Source organism: Embiotoca jacksoni, unplaced genomic scaffold (assembly GCF_022577435.1).
Source record: "Embiotoca jacksoni isolate LCO1_2020_lvr unplaced genomic scaffold, fEmbJac1.0.p SCAF_1, whole genome shotgun sequence".
In the NCBI taxonomy this organism is placed as follows: domain Eukaryota; kingdom Metazoa; phylum Chordata; class Actinopteri; family Embiotocidae; genus Embiotoca; species Embiotoca jacksoni.
The window spans coordinates 25,261,072-25,282,384 of record NW_027185229.1 but is presented as its reverse complement, the minus strand read 5'-3'; the positions used below and the strand labels follow the sequence as shown (position 1 = coordinate 25,282,384).

General features: G+C 37.7%; 1 protein-coding gene across 2 annotated transcripts in view; it reads left to right on the top strand.

Moving 5' to 3' along the window:
* The window catches only part of igsf21a (immunoglobin superfamily, member 21a), a 158,168-nt gene that overhangs the window by 92,808 nt on the left and 44,047 nt on the right, over positions 1 to 21,313 (top strand). For both annotated transcript variants that reach the window (XM_069149712.1, XM_069149703.1), the window contains exon 4: positions 4,579 to 4,697. In XM_069149712.1, coding sequence (XP_069005813.1) covers positions 4,579 to 4,697 — 119 coding nt within the window. The remainder of the gene's footprint in view (positions 1 to 4,578; positions 4,698 to 21,313) is intronic.

Genomic DNA, 21,313 nt, shown 5'->3' with positions numbered 1-21,313 from the left:
TGTGACTGGTTATCAGTTGTTGTTGCTTTGTTGATCATTTATAAGAAAGAGATGAATAATTAGACTGACAAAATATGGTTGCAAATAGTTTTCAGAAATAGAAATGAAATCACTTTTTGAAGATATTTAAGGATCTTCTCCACAATGTTATTTTTGAAGTGTAAAAGAAAAGTATTTGAGAATGTATTGTAAGAATTGCACTGAACACGGTTTGAGAAGTCAAGTCTTAAAGTCTTAAATTGGTGATGAATAATGAGTCATGCATAACCGATTTAATGCACATTGAATGAGGCTTTAGAGCTACTGTAATCAGCGGAAAGTCTTTTTTTGTGTTTTTTTTTTTGTTGGCCCCCGCTCTTCTCCCAGTAATACTTCCATCCTTTCTACCTTTTTGTCACTGTCCTCTCCGTTCTACGTTTGTGTAGATTGGAATACATGAATGCCGTAGCTTACTTAAGATAGCAAACAACAGAACCCCATGCAGCTTTGTGGATAAGAACGGAAAAATGAGCGACATCAGCACTTACTATAATGTAACCAGTGTGCACAAAGCCAATGACACTTCCTTTGGCAGTCAGAAAATCACGGCATTATCCTCATCATTTTGTTTCATGCTCGTTCCTTAAGGAAACATGGCTGATTACACACCTCACTTTGCATCCAGTCCTCTAGGCAATTTGTCTCTGTTTTTTGAGTGTATACTGACTTACAATTGCCAGTCCTGACCCATTCACCCGTAATGCTTCAGGCCAGAAAGAGTATCTGACAATGTGCTAGTTAATTTGATGCAGAGATTGACTGGATGAGTTATCAGACGCCGCTCTGTCAAGACTGCTCTTTTTCGCTTTCCATCTCGGCAGTTGCATTTGCTTGCATTTGTAGGCAGGAGGAGTTCTGCAGGAAGGCCTACATAACAGGAAAGAGCTTTCAGATGCAACTCCTAGGGGACAATCGATCTCTCTTTGCAGTGTGCTGTTTTTGCTGCTCCTCCATGGGGGCCCATTGCTATTGATCTCCGCTGTGTATGGGCTGTTTTTTTTGGTGTACATGGGAGGTTTTGTAGTGTGTTTAATATATTTTTTTGCTGGAAATTGTTTTTTTTATTTTTTTTATTTAATAACCTATTCATTTGGTTTCTTATTTACCATACCTAATTGGTGTTTTATCATGTTTGCTCACGAGGCTATTTATATGTGTGGGTGTATGTGTGTATCTTTTGTTTTATGGGTTATTTTTTTTTATCCAACCATCAACCCAAGTTTGTGTCATTTCTAATCTATATTATTAAGGAGGTCCATAATTTCACCACAAAGTAGAAGACAAAATTATTCATAAATTGTCTAAAAAAAAAAAAAAAAGTGTTTATAGTAAAAAAAAAAAAAAAAAATCACGGAATGCATGGAGGAAAATACCAGCCAGAAGGATGAGTAGAAGTTGGAAACGCTATTTTCTGCTATTTTCTCACAAACTTAGACTGAATTCATGGTCTGACATTCCAGGTCAGTGCTACAACACTAGTTACAAATGATGTTATTATGATTGTTCAAAGGAAGATAGAGAACTCAAGCATACGACACCGGAAGCCAGAGGTCTTATGGAAAAACTTTACTTCATGTGCCAGAAGCATACTAAACAGACAAACAAAAACACAGAGCCTGCAGGGTGTTCAGTCCAAAAAGCAAAGTCCCAAAACACAGATGACAACAGGCATGGGGTAAACATGAGGATCCAAAAACATGGAAACTGAAAAGACAAAGCGACTCTAAGAGAGGATAACACTGATAAACCAGGGAGAGGAGGACAACAAGGACAAATTAAACTAATCAGGGCAGTTGGACAATCACACACAGTGGAAAACACACAGGAAGGAAGTGAAGTAAACCAACACACAAAGGGTGAGTGACTACAGACTAAAACAGGAAATAAAACCAAAAGGCAGAACCATTGCAGAACTTGAAACACTCATAACTGTTTGTTTCAGCGCTCTTAAAACTATTTACTAATGCCTGTAACTGTGTTGGTTGATGCTACTTCTGCTTTACTGGAGCAATCACAGCAATAATAAGGAGGAAGAAATCTGTAATATGTCCTATGTTATGATTTTAATTTGTTCCCATTTGAATAGTGATTCCAGTCCAATACAGATGTGAAACATTAACTGATCCATTAATAGCGAATATAAGACGGCAGTAAAACAGTTTGTGCACTTTTAAGAGTCACGTGTTCAATTTATGCGAACAGATTCTCAGTGGATCAGCACCTCTGAAATGTATGACATCAAAGATTAGAGGGGGTGCTAAAAAATTAATTTCACCATTGTTAATATTTAACGGAAGTCTCAATGTTAGGAGTACAACTTTTGCTCTCTTCCTACTCGGAGTTCTGACGGACGTGTCTCGCTATCAAACTGGAATAGACTTCAGAAGCCGACAGTCACTCAGAAATGCTGTGGTTTTTTCTTTGTGGCCTCCTCACCCTTCATCCGGCAATATTTCCACAGCTTGAATTATCTTATCTCCGGGTTCCTTTCTTTGCGCCTGGTGTGTTCTTTTCTCCGTCTCGGGTATGAATTTATGAATGCAGCAGCCAGGCTCGGATAACAGAACTACTGCTTTGTTTGTACATACAAAGCAATGGGCTACATCAGCATTTACCAAGACAAAGCCAATTACCCCCCTCCACCGCCACCACAGAGAGAGATTCACTGTGCTATTCTCATCATTTTTACTGTGCGATAAAAGAAGACTTGCTTGTTTTGTACTTATCCCTCAAGGAATGAAGTGCTAGTGGAGAAAAAAAATACGTTATGTGTGGAGGTGCTCACTCTTTTTTTTTTTTTTCTACATATATATATATTCTTAGCTATTTCAAATATTTGTTTGTGATTGGTACATTCAGTAAAACCTGACTCTCTTGTGTCTGGTTCAGTGCATGAATTTTACTCTCTGGCTTCAAGTTAATGCACTGATGGCTAGGTCAGAGCTGATCATTTTTATTGATATTCCAACCTGCCCTAGTTATTCTGGGCAGAAGGGGGCAGACGATGTTGAAACTGCTAGCTACATCTGATAAGATTTTACTGAGATTTTAAAATACTGCTTCGAACAATGAAAACACAGAACACGTGTAGATATTCAGTCAAAGACAAGCTTTTACATGCATTTCCACGGTTAACATAAGTCCAAGAACTCCTTGACTATTCGATGTTCAATTGTGAAAAATGCAGCAAACCAAACAACAGTACATTAGACAAGACAGGATACGTGTGGATTTCGACTTTGCATGGACAACACTATCAATATGAAAAAAGCCTAATCGGTATCATCCTTTTCAGTTGAGGTGAAAGTGCCTTGCTCAAGGGTGGATCAAAGATAGTTGTTGAGCGAGGGGAAAATATAAATATACATAAAATATAACTATATATATATATATATATATATATATATATATATATATATATATATATATATATATAGTTGGCAAACAGCTTTGACTGCTATCCAAAAGAGTGAGCTCCTCTCCTACAGACACACACACGCACACACATGCACACACACACACAGCTGAACTCATTAAAGCCCGGCTGCTATGAGCACCCTACCGCTGTTCCAACAGAGGTCCCCCGTCTGAAACACCCGGGCGGCAAGGACAATTGTTCCTGTTCTGTGGGAATAAATCACAGGAGCTAAATGTGACTTGCGGTGTCTCACTTTGATTATCACTGGTGACATATTAGTCGAGTACTGAATACAGATTGTGCTCTCTATGTTTCACGGAAATGGTCTTCTGTTATCACCGACTGAGAAATTGTTGGCAGTTTTTCTGCAGAATTGTGAGAGAAAAAATTTAAGTGATGGGAATAAAAGTATACATAAATAAATTTAAAAAAAAATGGTCATAGTCCTGTTAAAAGAGTTAGATGTACCTAAATCAATCTGTAGACATTAAAAAAAAAAAAAAAAAAAAAAAAAAAAAAATCGGTGAAAGTAGCTCATCCTTTTGGCATGGTGATTAGTAAAAAAAAAAAAAAATACCCCAACTATACATTTTTCTATTGAACTATGGCAAAAGACTTTCAGTTAAGTCTTTCTATAAACCCTAAAATTAATGATATATTGAAGAATTAAATTATGCTTTGTTTTAATGAGTTTCAATTTAAGCATGCAAACTAATGTATAGTGAAGTGTTACTGTAGACTTTCTATTTATTTTCTCTGTCACAGAGTGTATATTGCGTAATGTATCTAGAATTGTGTAATGTAGACTTTTTAGTGCTTCTTTAGTTCCTTTAGAATAGACCTATCTGTCTGTCTGTCTGTCTGTCTAAACAAGAATAAGACACATCCTTGACCAATGTCATGTCAGGAAAACTGAGCATTAGGATGACTGATTGACCTGATTTGATCTTCTGTTCACAACACTGTGTTGTCGTAACGCATTCAGTTTCAACTCCAAAAAATTAAAAAATTATCGGCTCAACTATGATTGTTTTAGTCTAATCTTTTTTTTATTTTTTCACTGAAAATGTATGAATCTGAAGATCAGCCTCAACTCACTGTGTAACTCTTGTACTTTACAGGCTCCCGGAGGTACGGATCTCAGACAACGGGCCTTATGAATGCCACGTCGGCATCTACGACCGGGCAACGAGAGAGAAGGTTGTCCTGGCTTCAGGAAATGTTTTTCTTACCGTTATGTGTGAGTACCATCACGACACTTTATCTGTCTTAAAGCCAAGGAATCGTCTTTTTAGTAGCATCTTGCTTATAGCCGTCAATGTTTGGGATGAGAAATTAAGGTGCATGGAGAGGTTCAAAGTGTTCAAAGTCGGCTGGTCGGACAGTGTGACAAAAATGGAAAAGTTGGATGCAGTGCAGGCCTGCAGGCAAGAGAGACTCCTCTGGATCGCTCAAAAAAGAGGGAAGTTTGAAGTTTGGAAACTGACACTGTTGGTTTGATATGCTGTTTTGAGGGAATTGAAGAAATTTTGATGGAAAAAATTAAATAAGTTTGGAAACTAATGCAAATAGCTTTATTGTTTTGCAACTTTATTAAGCTGATACTCATATCTATAGAAAGCAGGTGTACTTTTACTGCCTTGCTTAAGAGATGAATCGTGGATTTTACAGGGTGATGCAGTATTTAGATATTTTAACATCACTATGGTGGCTACTTTTTCCTTTTGCTGTCATCACATCAAATAATAATGAACACATTCCCCTTAAAACAGGTAGTCGGGTAGATCCTTGGGCTATGAAACAATTGATCAGGATTTCTGTTGTAATCCCGATCTACAACATCCGCCATTGGAAAGTTATTGCTTTCTTTGAACCTGAATGAAGTAGACTTAACTCCTCCATTTTTTAAGATTGTGTTAGCAGGGGTCAAGGAATCAAGCCAACCAAAAGTTCAAGCTGTAGGAATGATGTCTTTATGCTGGAACAGCAAGTTTTAGGAAGTGTTAAGTGTCGGCGGACGTATGTGCTGTCTCAGCATATTTGTAGACAAAACACATACATTGTTCCTGTGTCTGTCTATTGATCTGTGAACAGTATATCTGTCTGTCTATTAGTCATGGTGATGCTGTTAAATCTTTGCCTGCCTCCTTAGGTCTCTAACAGTTATTGCATTTTGCCAAATTGCAATTATTTGAGCCAGCCGCAATGATTTTTCATAATCATTAGAATCATTTCCATTCATCTGTATGAAAAACTGCTGGCTGAAACAAACACAGTATTTTTTTCATTACAATTTCCACATCATTTTCCAACATGTTTGACTGTTATTCTTGAAATAATGTCATTTAATTGCGCCTCTTTCTTCTGCTGTGATCTTTTAATGGCACACGAAGGGAAAATTTGCGCCACAATCTGTTTTTCTCGAGCGACTGCACATCAATGAGCATTAACATCAGGAATTTAGTTTTAACACCACAGCCAAGAAATAATTCTTTGACTGCACAAGTGTGTATTATTAAACTATGATTAGGCTTATACTATAATAGTGTCATACAATGAACAGAAAAAAACAATTAAGTTGACATTTAAAATTGTAATAATTTAATGACTATTAAATATCAACTAAAAATTTGCAACCGTGAAGGTCCTTACCCCTCCATTTTACTTCGTACCTAATTGTCTATGTTCCTATCACTATTGCTATTATTCAGTTATCACAATGTCTCATTTAATCCCAAGGAGGAGGTTTTTGCGCCTGTAGCTTGTTGCTCAGTCTGTGCTTTAATTATTGTATTTTAAGTCGTCCTAATGACAGCTGCCTCGCTCGCCTCTGATGTATCAACTCCAGCAGCAAAGACATGCTGTTCTCCATGTGGTCCTGTGGCTAATTAGCAATTGTAAAATTTGTGCAGTTTAATACTAGAGAGAGAGACCATGTGACAACATTAATCCATTATCACATTTCGTGCCCCTGAAAAGTGGCTCTGGTTTTCGTTTTTAAACTTGCATTTTTTTTCCCCCCTCTAACTAAGCCATTAACCCATTGTTCAGTTGTTGTTTTTTTAATGATCAATCCCATGCCTCTGTTAAAGGACCCCCCCCCCCCTCCCCTCACACACACACACACACACACACACACACACACACACACACACACACACACACCCCACACTGAAGACAGCAAAGGATTTTATCAATGAGAGGGGATTTACTCAGTTAACCGTTTCCTGTTCCATTGCTGGGTGGGAAGAAGTGAATGATGCGGCCGTGGGATAGTTGGAACACCCTAACTCAGCTAGGTCTTAAATCACCACTCCACCAGAGAGGAAGAAGAATGGCCCCTGGCATTGTGGCTAATTGCTGTCTAAACTGAAACAGAATTATTCATAACCTATTAGTGTGTCAAGTTCAGTTGGAAGTAAAGAAAAAAGTAGAGAAGAGAAAGAAAGAAAATGAGAGGAAAAAAAGTTAATTAATAGGAAGCAGTACATGGAGACTATTTTAATTTTTTAAAGGGCTTCATAAATAAGAATTATCATTTTAATGAATCCCCTGCCAAGAAATTCAATCATCCAGTTTCAAAAGGCTAAACCATGAACTCTTGGTACCTCCGCTACTGTCCTTCACTCTCTGGAAACTTTGAAAAGGCTGCACTTTTTTTCTTGCACTGTATTAGCATATGTTGACACTGTTAAGCTTGAAGTCATGAAGAATCTCTCACCCAAATGACTGTTATAGTCATACTGGTGACCAGTTTGGCTCAAGCTTTTCTAAATTGTATAACAATAATCATTGTGAATCGTTGTTTTCTGGAGTTAGTCTGAAAATGAAATTTACTAATTTCGTATCATTTAATAACAAACAATATAAAAAAAAAAATTGCATTCTCTTTTGTTTGCTTATTTTTGTTTTTGCTAATGTACACTACAGCCCATTGTGCACCTAGAAGCATTTATTTTGGTAAGGAGGCACATTAATAAGATGCATTATTAAGATATATCCATATAGCTCAGTTTTATCCCTTTACCACCGCAATGAGCTCTTATGTTGGTCTGTGCCTGTAAATGTAATTATTGATGCAGTGCTGTATGATAATTTATGATATGGCTTCATGTTTTTTCAAACTTAAAAATGAAGATATGAAGTGAAAGGTTAGGGATTATAAATTCACTGTGGAAAAAAAATGCTCTAACACATTGATGGACATAATCCTTATGAGACTATTGACTTTACTGTCAAATTGTTGTCAGTGTCAGTCTGCAGGAGGATACATACAACAAGATGTCAACACTGGGGGAAGAGAAATTTCAATGTAATACAGTTTGGTCTTTTCACCTCCTTCTTCTCCACTATTGTTTCACTGAGAAGGGCAGCGGAATCACATCTGAAGACTAAACATATCATTATTTAGTGTTAAGACATTAAACTTTAATGCAACTATCATGTTTCTAAAAGCCTTAAGGCGATACTTTATTAAGAAAATGTTATAGCCATCATTAGCCACTGTCAGCAAAGTAGGACATACGGCCAGAACTTTTCACTTTGGTTCGAAGATACCGTGAGCTTCAACTGTAAAAAAAAAGTTGCATGGGGTTCTTCAGTCAAACACACAGGAGCAAAGCACAATGTCATCTATTCAAAGGCTTTCTATGTATTCAGAAATGTTTCTGAAAAAGGAAAAAAAATCTTTGTAAAAAATTATAGTTTAATTACATCTGAATTGTTTAATCTATTGATAGTCCTTAAAATGTAAGTGGAATCTTAAAATAAATCAAAGCAATCTTAATTGAACTGTGCATTATTATGAAAAACATAAGTTCACTTCAAAAATTTGGAAAACAATGAAGGTTTAAATTTTGAATTGGCAATCAAAATTCGGGTCACTTTCTCATTATTATTTTGCTATACCTTTTCCAAGTCAAGTTTTGTTGAGAAATGAATTTAAGGTTTTAAATGTGCATGAAGGACAAAAATACATTTAGCCAGAATTTGGACCACAAATGATGTGATATTATGACCCTATGATTGATTTCATATATTGGGATTTTAACACTTTAGGGATAATCTTTGGACCTTTCACTGGTTACAAAAGAAATTGATATTTCATTCTGCAAACAGTGACATATCCACCCTGTAAAGCTAAGGTCATAATTTCAGGCTTTGGTGGGGGGTGAGGGGGAATCAATACCTCTTTCCCAATGGTAAAGATACAGTCATTATTTGTTATTACCCAAAGTGATTCCTACGCGACATTCAAAAGATTACGAGGAAAGGTTATTTGTCTCCTCCGAGCAGAGCCTGACCTTGGGAAGCCAGCTCCCGGTTGATCCGTGCACACTGTCCGAGGCAAGTGCGCTGTTGTGTTGTTGTCTGTAACAGATGACCGTTGGGTTGTGACTTCATCTGCTGGAGGAAGAACATCTTAATAGCCCTGCATGTTTAACCATCATGTCACGTAATCTCAGAAATCCTTTCTTCTAACCTTTTGTTAAGCGTGAGGATGTAATTTAAAGGATACCCTTCATGAGGCGGCAGGGCTGGTATTTATAACCCCTTGAAACAGAGATGAGCATTAAGGTGTAGAGGGACTAATTACCTTCTCATCCCATATAACCGGGATTCGCTTCAATAATGAATGCCCAGCTTTAATTAAGCGCTGTGTATATTTAGGTGCTCGTTTATAAATGGGTGGGATTAATAGTGTACGAGCCAAGCTCTTAGACAGCGACGCCTGCAGACACAGCGGTCCAGTGTACTAGTAAGGCGAGTTTAGTGACTGTGTGCGATTGCATGCCTGCCATCATTGCGTGCTTGGCGAGGGTTGTTTGGGTAGTGGGGTTTGATGGATTGTTTGTGATTTTCCTGCTTGAGCTGGACTTGTTGGGGAAGTGAACAGAACAGAACATTTTGGCCAAAATCGACAGGCGGAGTGATTCAAACACAGCGACCTAATTATTCACTCTCACAAAAGGACGCCAATTTTGTCAGATTCATAACTTGTATTCTTAAGTGTTTGCGCTGTCATCTGTTAGCACGCCTCAGGTCACCATAGGGGACTGTTCAAGAGTCCTTGGTATAATTCTCTATTACGCTCTCATTTATCCTCTGTGTCACCTTCCCGCTCATCACACTTAATGTCCTACAGTGTGCCACCATCATCATAACATTTGATTTTGATTTTGTACAAAATAGTTACAGAAAAAAAAACAAGACAATTTTATCCGTTTTGCTTTTAACGAGATGTGTAAATTTCTCTTTAAAGAAATTCTGTGACTCATTCCCACCATCACTATTCGGCTTTACTGACTAGGAGCAGCTTACAGCACCAATAAAATATGTTGGCTTGTAGCCCATTGAAGAAAAAAAAAAGAATTAAATGAATTCAAAGAACAGATAAATTATTAAATGTCTGTCTTTGAGCTAAACCCTGGGGTGATAATTGAGGCAAAAATAAACAACCCATGGGCTTCCTCAAGGAGTCTTCTACCCAACATTTAACTGGTTGTCTATGCATCGCCTAGTCTATGCTAAAGAATTCCTGTCTGACTTTTTTGGCTTCCTTCCACGCTGTAGAGTTTTGTCAGAAAAATGTCTGGTTCCCCTTTACTTGATGTTACTTTTTCCTCCAAAACCCACTGAAGCATTAGATCTATAATTAATATGGCAGCAGAATTGTAAACTTTAATCAGTAGAAGAAGTGTGGAATATATTGCTGCTAATTAGCTTCAACAAGGTTGTGGCATAAACTTGAAATAATTTTTGGGGATCATACTGTCTCTCACTTGAGGCTGCATTAATAACCAACCATGTTTTACCCCGCAGCTCATTTGGTGCCTCGTTCAGTTGACATTCACCAGGCAATCATCAGCAGGGCGGTCAGTGCTGTAGTCTCATGAGTAAGCCTGTTTTCATACCCAGAGATTCCACTGAGCAAATCAAAAAACAAGCATCAGATGGTTGCATCATAGCGTATGCTCATATTCTGTCCACTAAAAGACTCCAGGAGGCAAGATTTTTGGCCTGACAAATGTGTTGTTTCTGCTAAGACCTGCATTCACTGTATGTGGGTTATTTCTGTACACCAATTCATTTGCATTTGTATGCATGTGGCCATCAAGCAGTGGCTGGGTATAAGTAGCCATCAAGAATCCCTTGAGATTGCTTAAAAACCCTCAGTTGGAGTCCACTGGGAAAGGAGTAGCCAAAAACTCTCACCATGGGCAGACAGTATCACGTTTAGTAAGCTCTGCCAAAGAGGGGGATGTATACATAGTAGTGGTATTATGAAAAAGGACAAAATGCATCACTACCTGCTGAGAAACCCTTTCCCTCTATCTTATAGACATGGACCAACTGAACATGGTGATGCTGAATTTAAGCCCTGAATCTCACCTCGTGGCTATATTTTATTTTTATTTTTTTCCAAGTACAAAGTTATATGCTTGTATTGGAAAAACTTTTGCCAGTAAGGTTTTTATCTATTATCCCAACAACACCATAATTTCTCCATATCGCAACGTCCTTTGCTGAATCAGTGATTTTAAGAAGCGCTCCATTTTTAAGCTTTTGCTTTATTTCATCCATTATTAACAGCTTACCTTGGCAGGCTAACAAAGAACACTGCTGTTGTTTCACTTGTTTTTCTTTGGGCATTGTGTATCTACAAGTATTGATGCAGACGACAGGCAAAGTGGCAGAGAGCGATGGAGAGAAATTTAGTTACAATACACTGTTACATTTCCGACCCAAGCCAAGACTGAACCTAAGTCTAAAACTTTATGACTCTGACACACAACATGTTCCAGAACACATCAGATAGGTTAACTGTAGTCTAACTGGGACAATGCCTAAAGCTAGCGGGACAGCTCAGTGTTTATTTCAGAGAATTCAAGTAAAATTTGCAATTTGTATGTGTTTGTTAACAATTCACTTCAAAATATAGTTTGACTAAATGAAGCCCAAAACACAAAGATATAGCATTACTATCAGCTTGATTTGTTGATGTTGAAATCTGTTAGCAGGTCGGGTACCAAATCATTTTACCAGTACAATATGAGGTTGCTGCAAATGTAATGTATTTTACCTATTAATTCTCAAGATGAAGATGGGTGAAAAAAAAATCAACACTTTAGCACATGTGGGCTCACTGAAGTCTCGTGTTCCCAAAATGCAATGCGAAAAATATAGCATATCACTGTTTTCTCTCCTCTCCACAATCAATATTGTAAAGTACTGTTAGATTTTACCCAAAGTAATTTCCCCATCAAAATTAAGGGTAATGTACTGCATTTAAATATAACAGGATTACACTGTTGACATTTGGCCGTAAATCAACAGCAATTTCTAACAGTGTGTTAGAGAAGTTGATGACCTGATTTGGTGGGTGAGACCTGGTCTAAAGTTTTGGAGCAGTCCCTGAGAACGCTTGTTCTAGTAACCATCATAGACTGCAGATCCTATTGAGCTGAGCAAGTGTCATGGGGTACTTTATACTGAAGGGGTGCAGCAGGTCAGACAGATGAACTGCGGCTGCTCCATTCAAGCACTCACAAACAGACAAAACATGTTTTTCAATTTAATCCCATGCTGGACATGCAGCCAATGTAAGGATGCAAGAATAGGTGCAATGTGCTCATATTATAGTGTTGATACAGTATAATGTCCTCCTTCATCCAGATGTCCAGTCAGCATGCAGTACTACTTGTATTAGTAACAGCCAAGCACAACACTGTGCTAAGTTTAGTATCCATTTTCCTCTCCCCTGTAAGCCCACTTAATGGCATGACACCCTGAAGGCACATTAAAAGTTTTAAATGTAGGAATGTCCTGAGTAGATTCTGCTGCTTCCACCACCATATGGCAGTATTGTTTTAGAGCACAAAGTAGGGCTGTGCTGACTATACTTGTCTGTTGCAATGAACAAATAACATTTTGCTCTTCGTGCCATCAAGGGATGTTTATTAAACCCCATAAGGCACTAGCGTTTTCTGCCTGTCATGCATTAATCATTTCTGAACGCCCCTCCCCCGATACATAATCCCAGTCATGGCAGAGCAGCAGTGGAGGACATCAGGCAAAGATCATTCCTGTGATGTGCAGTATTTTATTTGTATTTTCTTCATGCATACAGCTATGCCTGATGGAGAGTGAAATATCACTTGAAGTGACTAAGTTGCATCAAATAATGGTCAAGTCAAGGTTGTTATGTGCAAAAGCTCTTAGTTGTAGAGTTGTCAGGTACATGGAGACTGCTTTTGACAAGAAGAAACTTTAAGCAAATCAGCATTATTTTTCAAAGCACCGCACTAAAACACAGAAGTCTCCACCTTCAAATGGTTCCGAGAGTCTTTAAACAATCACTTTAGAATAACCTTGTGATGTCTTTCATGATGCAGCCCTTTCTTGTTTTCTTGGGTAGCTTCCCTGCCTTCATCCTGAGACGTGCATGTCTGATACTAAACACAGTGCCTCCCCAATGTCTCCTTGTGGTTCTCTGCTTACTGTGAAGTGTAAGCTTCATTCCTAGTGGTGCCGTCTCCCTCATTCCCTTCACTCCCCCTCACTAAAGATGTCTTCATCACTTGCTGTGCTCTGCTCCCCACCAAGGTCCCTCCTTTTGAGCATGGATGACAGAGGAGGCGACAGAGGAGAAACAGCTTCGCCTCCCCAGAGACAAGCTGCTGATTGTACCAAAGGATGAGAAAACGTCTTTGTCTCTCTACCTTTTACCTCAATATCACCTTGCTTGATAACTCTCCCTTCCTACGAAGTGATCCCACTAAAAATAGTTTCTGGCTTCACAAGGTTTTTTTGAACAAGTTTGACAAAACTTATCAGTGTTATCTTTTTGTCTGTTAGAGAATCAATTCATTCAGTTAAAAAGGTTATGTCTTGGATATTGAATTTAATTAATTTTTCAAGAGACTAGCCCAAGGGCATCTGTAAGTTGAAAAAGGTCAACTGAAAGGAGCCAGACAGGATGAAAAGAGCAAAAAATGGCTCCCTAGTCTATAAATCATTCCAACCCTCTGGAATAACTATATGATTTGATTTATTTTTTAGCTTGGCGCAATGTGATGTTTTTTTTGTAACAACTGGGAACTACATAGATGTGAGATCACCTGTCTCTCATCCTATTTGCCCATAACATTAATTTTGTGATGAATGTCCATTAAGTATTTGTGCCAACGTGTCTATTCCCAGTGTCCATTGAAACTATTTCTGTACGCCGGCTCCCTTAAAACTGTTTTGATCCATAGCTCACCAGAAGGAATATCTTATAATACAAACGGCCCACATAAGACTGTTTTTCATTTCTTCTCGACTTTCACGGCAACATATTGACGAGACAAGATAATGTTGACACTTCCTGTTCAGACGGTGCATTTATGCTGTTTGGAGGATGAATTCAATACACACTGTGGTTGAAAAGCCTTCAGAGACAATATCTGTCTTGATAAGCGTTGTTGGACTGGGACTGTGTTTTCTGTAGTGTGACGTGTGCAGTCTGTTTGTTTAAAGTCTGCACATGTCCCTATTTCTTTGTAATCACGCTGCCTTTCAGTTTAAGTCTGACTTAAATGCCTTAATATACGTCTGTTTTCTGTTAGAAAAGACTTCATTATTTTAGTATTATCATATGAATCCTCTTGTGCTATTATGCAGATGGGTTTTTACATTTTTGTGCTAGGTATAAGCCACTCCCACACAACATTTTAAATGCCATTTAGTTGAGTTGATCTTTCCAGTTTCACACTCAGAATGGTGGAAAGTGGCAGATATTCCCCAAAATGACGCTGAGTTCCTTTCACTGTGGTCTTAGCTCTTTGAGATTTGACACTCATCATTGCTGCTACACAAAGGACTGTGAGACAGGCGATAAATTTATGGGGAAAGAAGAAATACAGGTTTAGGAGCCCCTGAAAGCAGCCTCTGGGCATGGATCGAATGGATTTGTTCTCTGCCTCCATTTTTCTAAACTTGAATAGGAATCAGAGCAGGGGAAGCTGTAGGGAAAACTGAAATGGGACACTCATAATATATTGGGACCTTTATTATGTCCAGCAATCCATCAAATTAGGGGTAGGTAGGGTAGCCCGCATTAATTGTCTAAATGTCTGATCTGAAATACTCCCAGTGGGATTCAAAGCTTTATAATCACATTGTAGGAGGAGTAAGAGCAAATAGTGAATGTTTATCAGAAATCAGAACTGCTAATGATTGTTTTAGAAACTACAACCTTTTGTATATAATGAGTTAATATGCAAAAAAAAAAAAATCCTGTAAATACCAATTTTAATCATTTCTTACATGAACACTAAATCCTAAACTTGTGTCTCAAAAACACTGTTGCTCATTCGGAATGCATTGGAAGTTCACGTGTTCAAGCAGAGAAGGTTAAATGCCACTGCTATTCTTGAACACAACCTGATAAATTTGGTGAAGCAGCATGGCAGCAATCTCAGATGCGCTGTTTGAAAACAAAATGTTGTGTTATTTCAGGTTGAAGTCAAGTTTAAAGATGGATAATTTAGACATAATTGTGGTGTTATCACTGTCCTGGGGTTAAAAAAAAAAAAAAAATAAAGGAGGAAGTCTGAACGTTTTTCATGTAGTGTACCTTTTAATGCTTGTAAACACAATGTAGAGAGAGTTTATCAGTCTGTGGCATCTACAGAGGAACTGACCAAGATAAACTGAGCGCTGTATTCTTCACTCAAAGAATCATGAAATATTAAACAGACATTTTGAAGACTGTGAAAAACTGCATAATGTGAAATAACTGAATACTGTGTAACACTCAGCACGAAGCCTGGTATCACATTAAAGCTCGTAATACACCCCCAAGTCCACTAGTGGATGCCATGTCAGTGTCACACTTTTCCTTGCAGCGACGTGAAAAGTGCACGCATGTACCATCAAGGTCCAAGAAGGAGGTCATGTGACGGAGGTAATTGGGGTTGGTCAGATATGATGACTTAAGGATGTAGCTTACAGGGTTACACTGAGTAGTGCAGTTCCCAAAGAAGCTGAAAATAGTGGTCAATCTTGATGCCCAATACGACTCAGTTGAAGCTTTTTTTTTGTACATTTTTAATTCGGAAAAAAGAATACTTTTCAGTTGAATTGGTTGTTTGTTAACTGTATTTTACTTTATTAAAACACAACTTCTCTGGACTCAGCCATAAAAGAATAATAAAATGGAGACAAAGGTTTCTGCAAACAAACTACAAGTTTGTTCTAAATAGACCCTGATTAATATTTGTGGTGTTTTTGACTTAATTGCTAATTTACAAAAGCATTCTAAAATTAATTGAATTAAGGAACTTTCTTATCCAGGTATTCCAAATGGCAGAAAACAGCAGGTTTATAAATATAGAAATGACATCTTTAGAAGAACCAATTGCTTACTTGATTATTCAGTTTTATTTTAGGAATTAACCACTAATTAGCACACTCCAGTTAACTGAACTTCCTCTCTCTGTCTGTCTTCTTCCACTTCATATTACTTTAGAGGCAGTAATTGTACCATTGGGAGCTGTTTCACAAACATTTGGCTTCTTGAGGTGCAAACTGTTCACTTGAGGATTTCCTATAAGGATAGATAACGTATTCTCATGTATTTGTAGGTCTATTGATTGAAATTCCGTGACCAAATCCCAAGATAGAATAAATAAAATATGTTCATACCATAGGGTTTTAGTATAATATTTTCACCTTGACACTAGAACTATAATATATCACACATCAGACTGTGTGGAAGTGAATCTGAGTTAGTTATACTGTACTGCACAAAGGCCATGCTATGAATATTTGATTTATCAATTGACTTCATATAAGTGCAGTGAACAGAAAAACCCTAAATCACCTTTATCTTAAAGACAGCAGCAACTCGATAGGGACGCGACACTTGCGGACACATTTTTCAAGGTACTTGGAACCTTTTTCTTTTCTGTGTATTTAAGTAGTCTCAGTTCCTTGTGTCTCTTAATCCCAGACTGACTTGATGACTTTGGGTTCAGGGCTCTGTGGCGGCCACGCCATCTGTTGCAGGACTCCTTGTCTTCTCTTCTTGTCGCTTAAGATAATTCCTTGTGACTGGCTGTAATGCTGCAGAATAAATTAGAGACTGCTCAAATGTCTTCCTGATGGTAAAGCATGAAGGAAAATAATTTTTAAAAAATGTTCGTAGTGGAGTGTCGTAACACTAGTTTCAGATCAAGAGCAGCTTCCTTGTGGCTGATACAGTCATTGCAGCTTTTCTAGAACTGTTTATGTAAATTTAGTTACATAATACATCATCGTTTTTATCCAATATTTATTATGCTGCTGCAGCATGTGAGGCAACAAGAAAGCTGTTCTAATGCTCTGGGAAAACTGAACTTATTTGACTGTCTAAACCTCAAAAGACCTTACAGTCACTGTCACAACACATCAGACAGGACCATTGTGGAGGCAAATCAATTAATTAGAAAATATAGATCTGTATACATGTATACACACCACACACACACACACACACACACACACACACACACACACACACACACAAAAACACACATGTACATGCAGAAAAGACAAAGCAGTCTACACCTACGTCCTGATGAAGTTTTGTTTTCGTAAAGAACTAAGATCACAAAAGCTCACGTGCCAAAGCTGCCGGTGAAACTGACACAGCACCTGCCAGGTTTTGGCCCATATTTGCCAGGTTGGCAAATCTTAATTTCGAGCCCTGGTGGCACAACATTTGGCACTGGCACGAGCTGTAGTGGGCAGGTGTTGCCTGGAAGGGAACATGAAGATACAAAGCCTTGTTCCAAAAAATATATCTGGCCAGTTAAAAGAGTAATAACAGAAATGAGTGGAGATGAATGACGGTATAGAAGAAAGTACTACGCTTAAGGAAAAACGAGATGGAAATCGTTTGTAGGGATCTTCTATTCTTCAGAACAAAAGAGGTCTAATCAACCAGATGCAGACACTAAATATTGCAAAGAAATTATGAGCTTGGTTTGTGGCTAGCACAGCCCCACTATGTCATCAAGGTAAACACATTTTTCTTGCTGTGCGGTGCAGTTTTAAAACACACCTTACCAGCACAGCTCAACTACTCAGAGCCGTTCATAGCATGGCTCGGTGCAACTCAAACGTCCCCCTCCTCATCTAAGTCAACATTACAATAATGAATATGACCTCAGTGGCTATTCTTCTTTTTAATAAAAATGAAAAAATCTTTACTAAATTGTTACCATGTAAGTGGATACTGACACTTGATGCTGATCCTAATTAACTGCACTCGGCCTGATCATGAACTTACAGCCCCATCATAGTTCATATCTGGCCTTTCATTTAACTTCCCTTGATGGTGTCAGACTTTTTGACTATATTATGCATTTTGTAAATTTGTAGGGATCCAGAGAGCGTGTTTGCTTGCATTAATGTGTTAATAAACAGGTTCTGTATTATTTTAAGAGGAATGTCCTGGGTATTCTGAATGTGTGGCCATGGGCCAAAAGCTAATTTGCATTAGGAATTGATATTAAATCTTGATATGAGCTGGTAGATGGTGTTAAACCAAACAGAGAAACCAGGCAACAAATATATATATCTGTGCTTTAGCTGATTTTCAGCTCAGCTGATTTTTGGATTCAATTTCTTGAATAATGCATGCTGGAGAATAATGCATTTTCTCATAATCTCTTTATGTGAGCAGTGCTGGAATACTAATACATACAAAAATGTAATGCCTTTCACACTTTCAGAAGATTGGTGATTTACATTGCATTGTATTGACAGTCATTTTTTTTTTTTTTCAAATGTAGCAAATATCTTCTTCAAATACACAGTATTCAACATCTTACAAGCTGCTTCAACAAAAGCTTACTACAAAACTGAGGCTTCAAATCAAATTATGAATTATGCCATAATGTAAAGTCGGTGCGGCGATATCTGCAACCTCATGTGTGTCAAAGTCAATATGTTTGTCAGATTGCCCCTGAACAGAGTAACAGTGCTCCATAAATGATTCCTTGTTCCATATAATGAAGACTCTTTCAGCTGGCTGTTTCTGCTGGCTGTGACTTTGCCCGAGAGCATATTCTCACTTGTTCCATCCTATTGTGACGGAATGGCTGTGGGATAGAAACAGGCTCACAACCTGACTCACAATTATAGCTTGGCTATTTCTGACAGGACACGGGAGGTTGTGTCTGTGTTTCTGCTCTGCTGATATGAAAACAAACACAGACATGTTTTTTTTTCCTTGGTTAAAATCATGTTTTTTTTTCCTTTTAAAATGATTACGTTGGGGTCGGTAAAGAAATATATTTTTATTTCTCCTATTTAAGAGTATGCTTCACTTCTGCTAGGCTCACTGAGGGTTATTGATACCACTTTTACTTGTGGCTTAAAAGTCTCCATAGCTGCTACGAATAGGCAATGTTATGATGACCTAAACATCAAATATCCCCTCTGACTTTGAAAATAAACACCCAAGAAATCAGTACCCTTTATTGATGGAGTGAAGAGGAAGTGCACTAAATGAAACATGAGGCCAAGCTAGACATGTATTTCAAAGTTATATTTGTCAGCAAAATACAACTTCAGACTTCTGTCATACACCTTCGTCACTCGGTTGAAAGGCAATCATAATGGATTCCCTGAGTATTCCAGAAACACTGAGATGTGATTTTACCTCAAAATGTATGACTATCACAAAATGGCAAACCAACTTTCTCACCGAAATGCACCAGGCCATTTGCATTTAGTTTCTCGACAGCCTTCAAAAGTCTGCAGGAAGTGTGTTCCTGACTTGTTTCTTAATGTCTTGTGAAGCTGAACATAGCTTTTAAATTTTAACAGTCATTTCTGGCTTTTTCTGGTTGTTGTTTCTTTCCATTTTTACACAGTCAACAGTCAATGCTAGGCTACTTTGTTTTTTTCAGATAATTGGTGAATAATGCCAAACTTGCTGGATATCTGTATGCATTTTGATGAGTTCTAGGAAAGGCCTGCTGTCACTGACTGCTTTGTGACCACAAGTGAGTCATGCTTTATTATTTGAACCCATGCAAAGCAGTGCTGCAGCAGTTTCCTGCCCTATTTAATTCGCTCTTTAATTCCTCATTTTCATGTTTACACTAAGAACCACAGGATCACTGTCATCTTTTTGACGACTAATTATACAATACATTAAGTCTTTTGAGAGCCATACTATTAAGGCATGGATTACAGTTGTACATGTGACCTCAGTGTGATAATACAGTAAACCATAAGTAAATCAAAGCCTTCACAGCACGAAGCTCAAACCATTTCAGGCTGAGGTTTGTTCTTGGAGTAAACGATCCCTGAATCCTCTTTTGACTCCACTGTGTTTTACATAGAGGTCTCTGTCAATGCCATATTAGAGAACGATTGTGAAATGCATACTCGTAGTATGCAATGGAAACACCTCTGGCAGTGGTCATTTTTCAGTATCTTACCATTGTAAATGAACTCACAACTCCAGTTTTAGTCGTCACCACAGCAGACTATTGTTCTCATGAAAGGAGAGCTATACTTTAGATGCTTCTGCATCGGCTTTGTGGTTCACTGATTTATTTTGTGCCTCCTCAGCACTGGATTGAATTGCAAATAAATAATTTAAATATTAACAAAACACTAAATTTTCTACTGACACAGACATTGTAGAAGTGTGAGTGGTTTGCATGTCCATTTTTTGTGAATATTGTGAATTGAGTTTTCCCAGTGAGATACAGCGCCGGTCATAGTACAGAACGCCTTTTTTGTGTGTGTGTGCTATAATTAGCACGTCATTGCTGACTGAGTGTGGTTTGAACGAAAATCCCCACAATCCCCCAGATGACCAGGAATCTGAGCATTTACTTATTCCAACCATGTGTTTTTTTACATGTAAAATAGCTCATTTAAAAATCCCAGTTTCAAATATGGATTATTTTGTGGGGTAAATTAAAAAAGTAGTTCTCACAAAGTTTAAACTTTTTTTAAGTCTTAGTTTATTTTAGAACTTTTACTGAAATTATTTTGTCATTGCTCAAAACTGAAACTTTAAGAAAATGCTAAATTAATTATAATTATAAATGTAAATGTGTTATAATGACAATAAGACTGTTCTTTATTTTTCAATGTAATCTACAGCTCATTGGACTAGATGTGGGACACTTTTATATACAAATAGAGTTGTGATGAAAATGGTGGCTCTTTTATCTCTTCCTCACATGGTCATGCCAGTAAATTTTGTCACTTATGTTTGACTCAATCTGATGTGAATTGGAGAGATCTACATAAACATCATGCTCCATTAATTATTTGTATGTACAAAAAAAAGATAATTAAAATTATGCTTTTATGAGAAGGAGGTGTTATTATTTGCTTTATTATACTAAAATCCTACGTTGCCAGCTTGACAGCCCCTGATTACATCACTGAATTATTTACATTATCTGGTTTTTTTTTCCAGAGGTATGTTTGATAAAACACAAATTAAGTTGAGAGATTGTCTAAGCAAAATTACAATTCAGGATAAGGAAGGACGAATTCTTTATTTTGAATATACAAACTGCATTTTTGAAAAACTTATTTGAGAGACTGAGTCTAAAATATATCAATGATGACAATCCTCACAACCTATAAGACACCGTTTTATACCATAAATATTTGGGACAGGTTCAAAATCGGAAATGTGAGTCAAAAATCCATTTGGTCATTGAATGGTTGGATTATTTTGATAAGAACCACAAGTTTTGGAGCTCACGCCCTGCTCAGACTGGTTCTGCCTGCTGACCCATGGTGTATTGGATTGACATTTTGTGATATAGGAGTATGAGCGCACAAGCA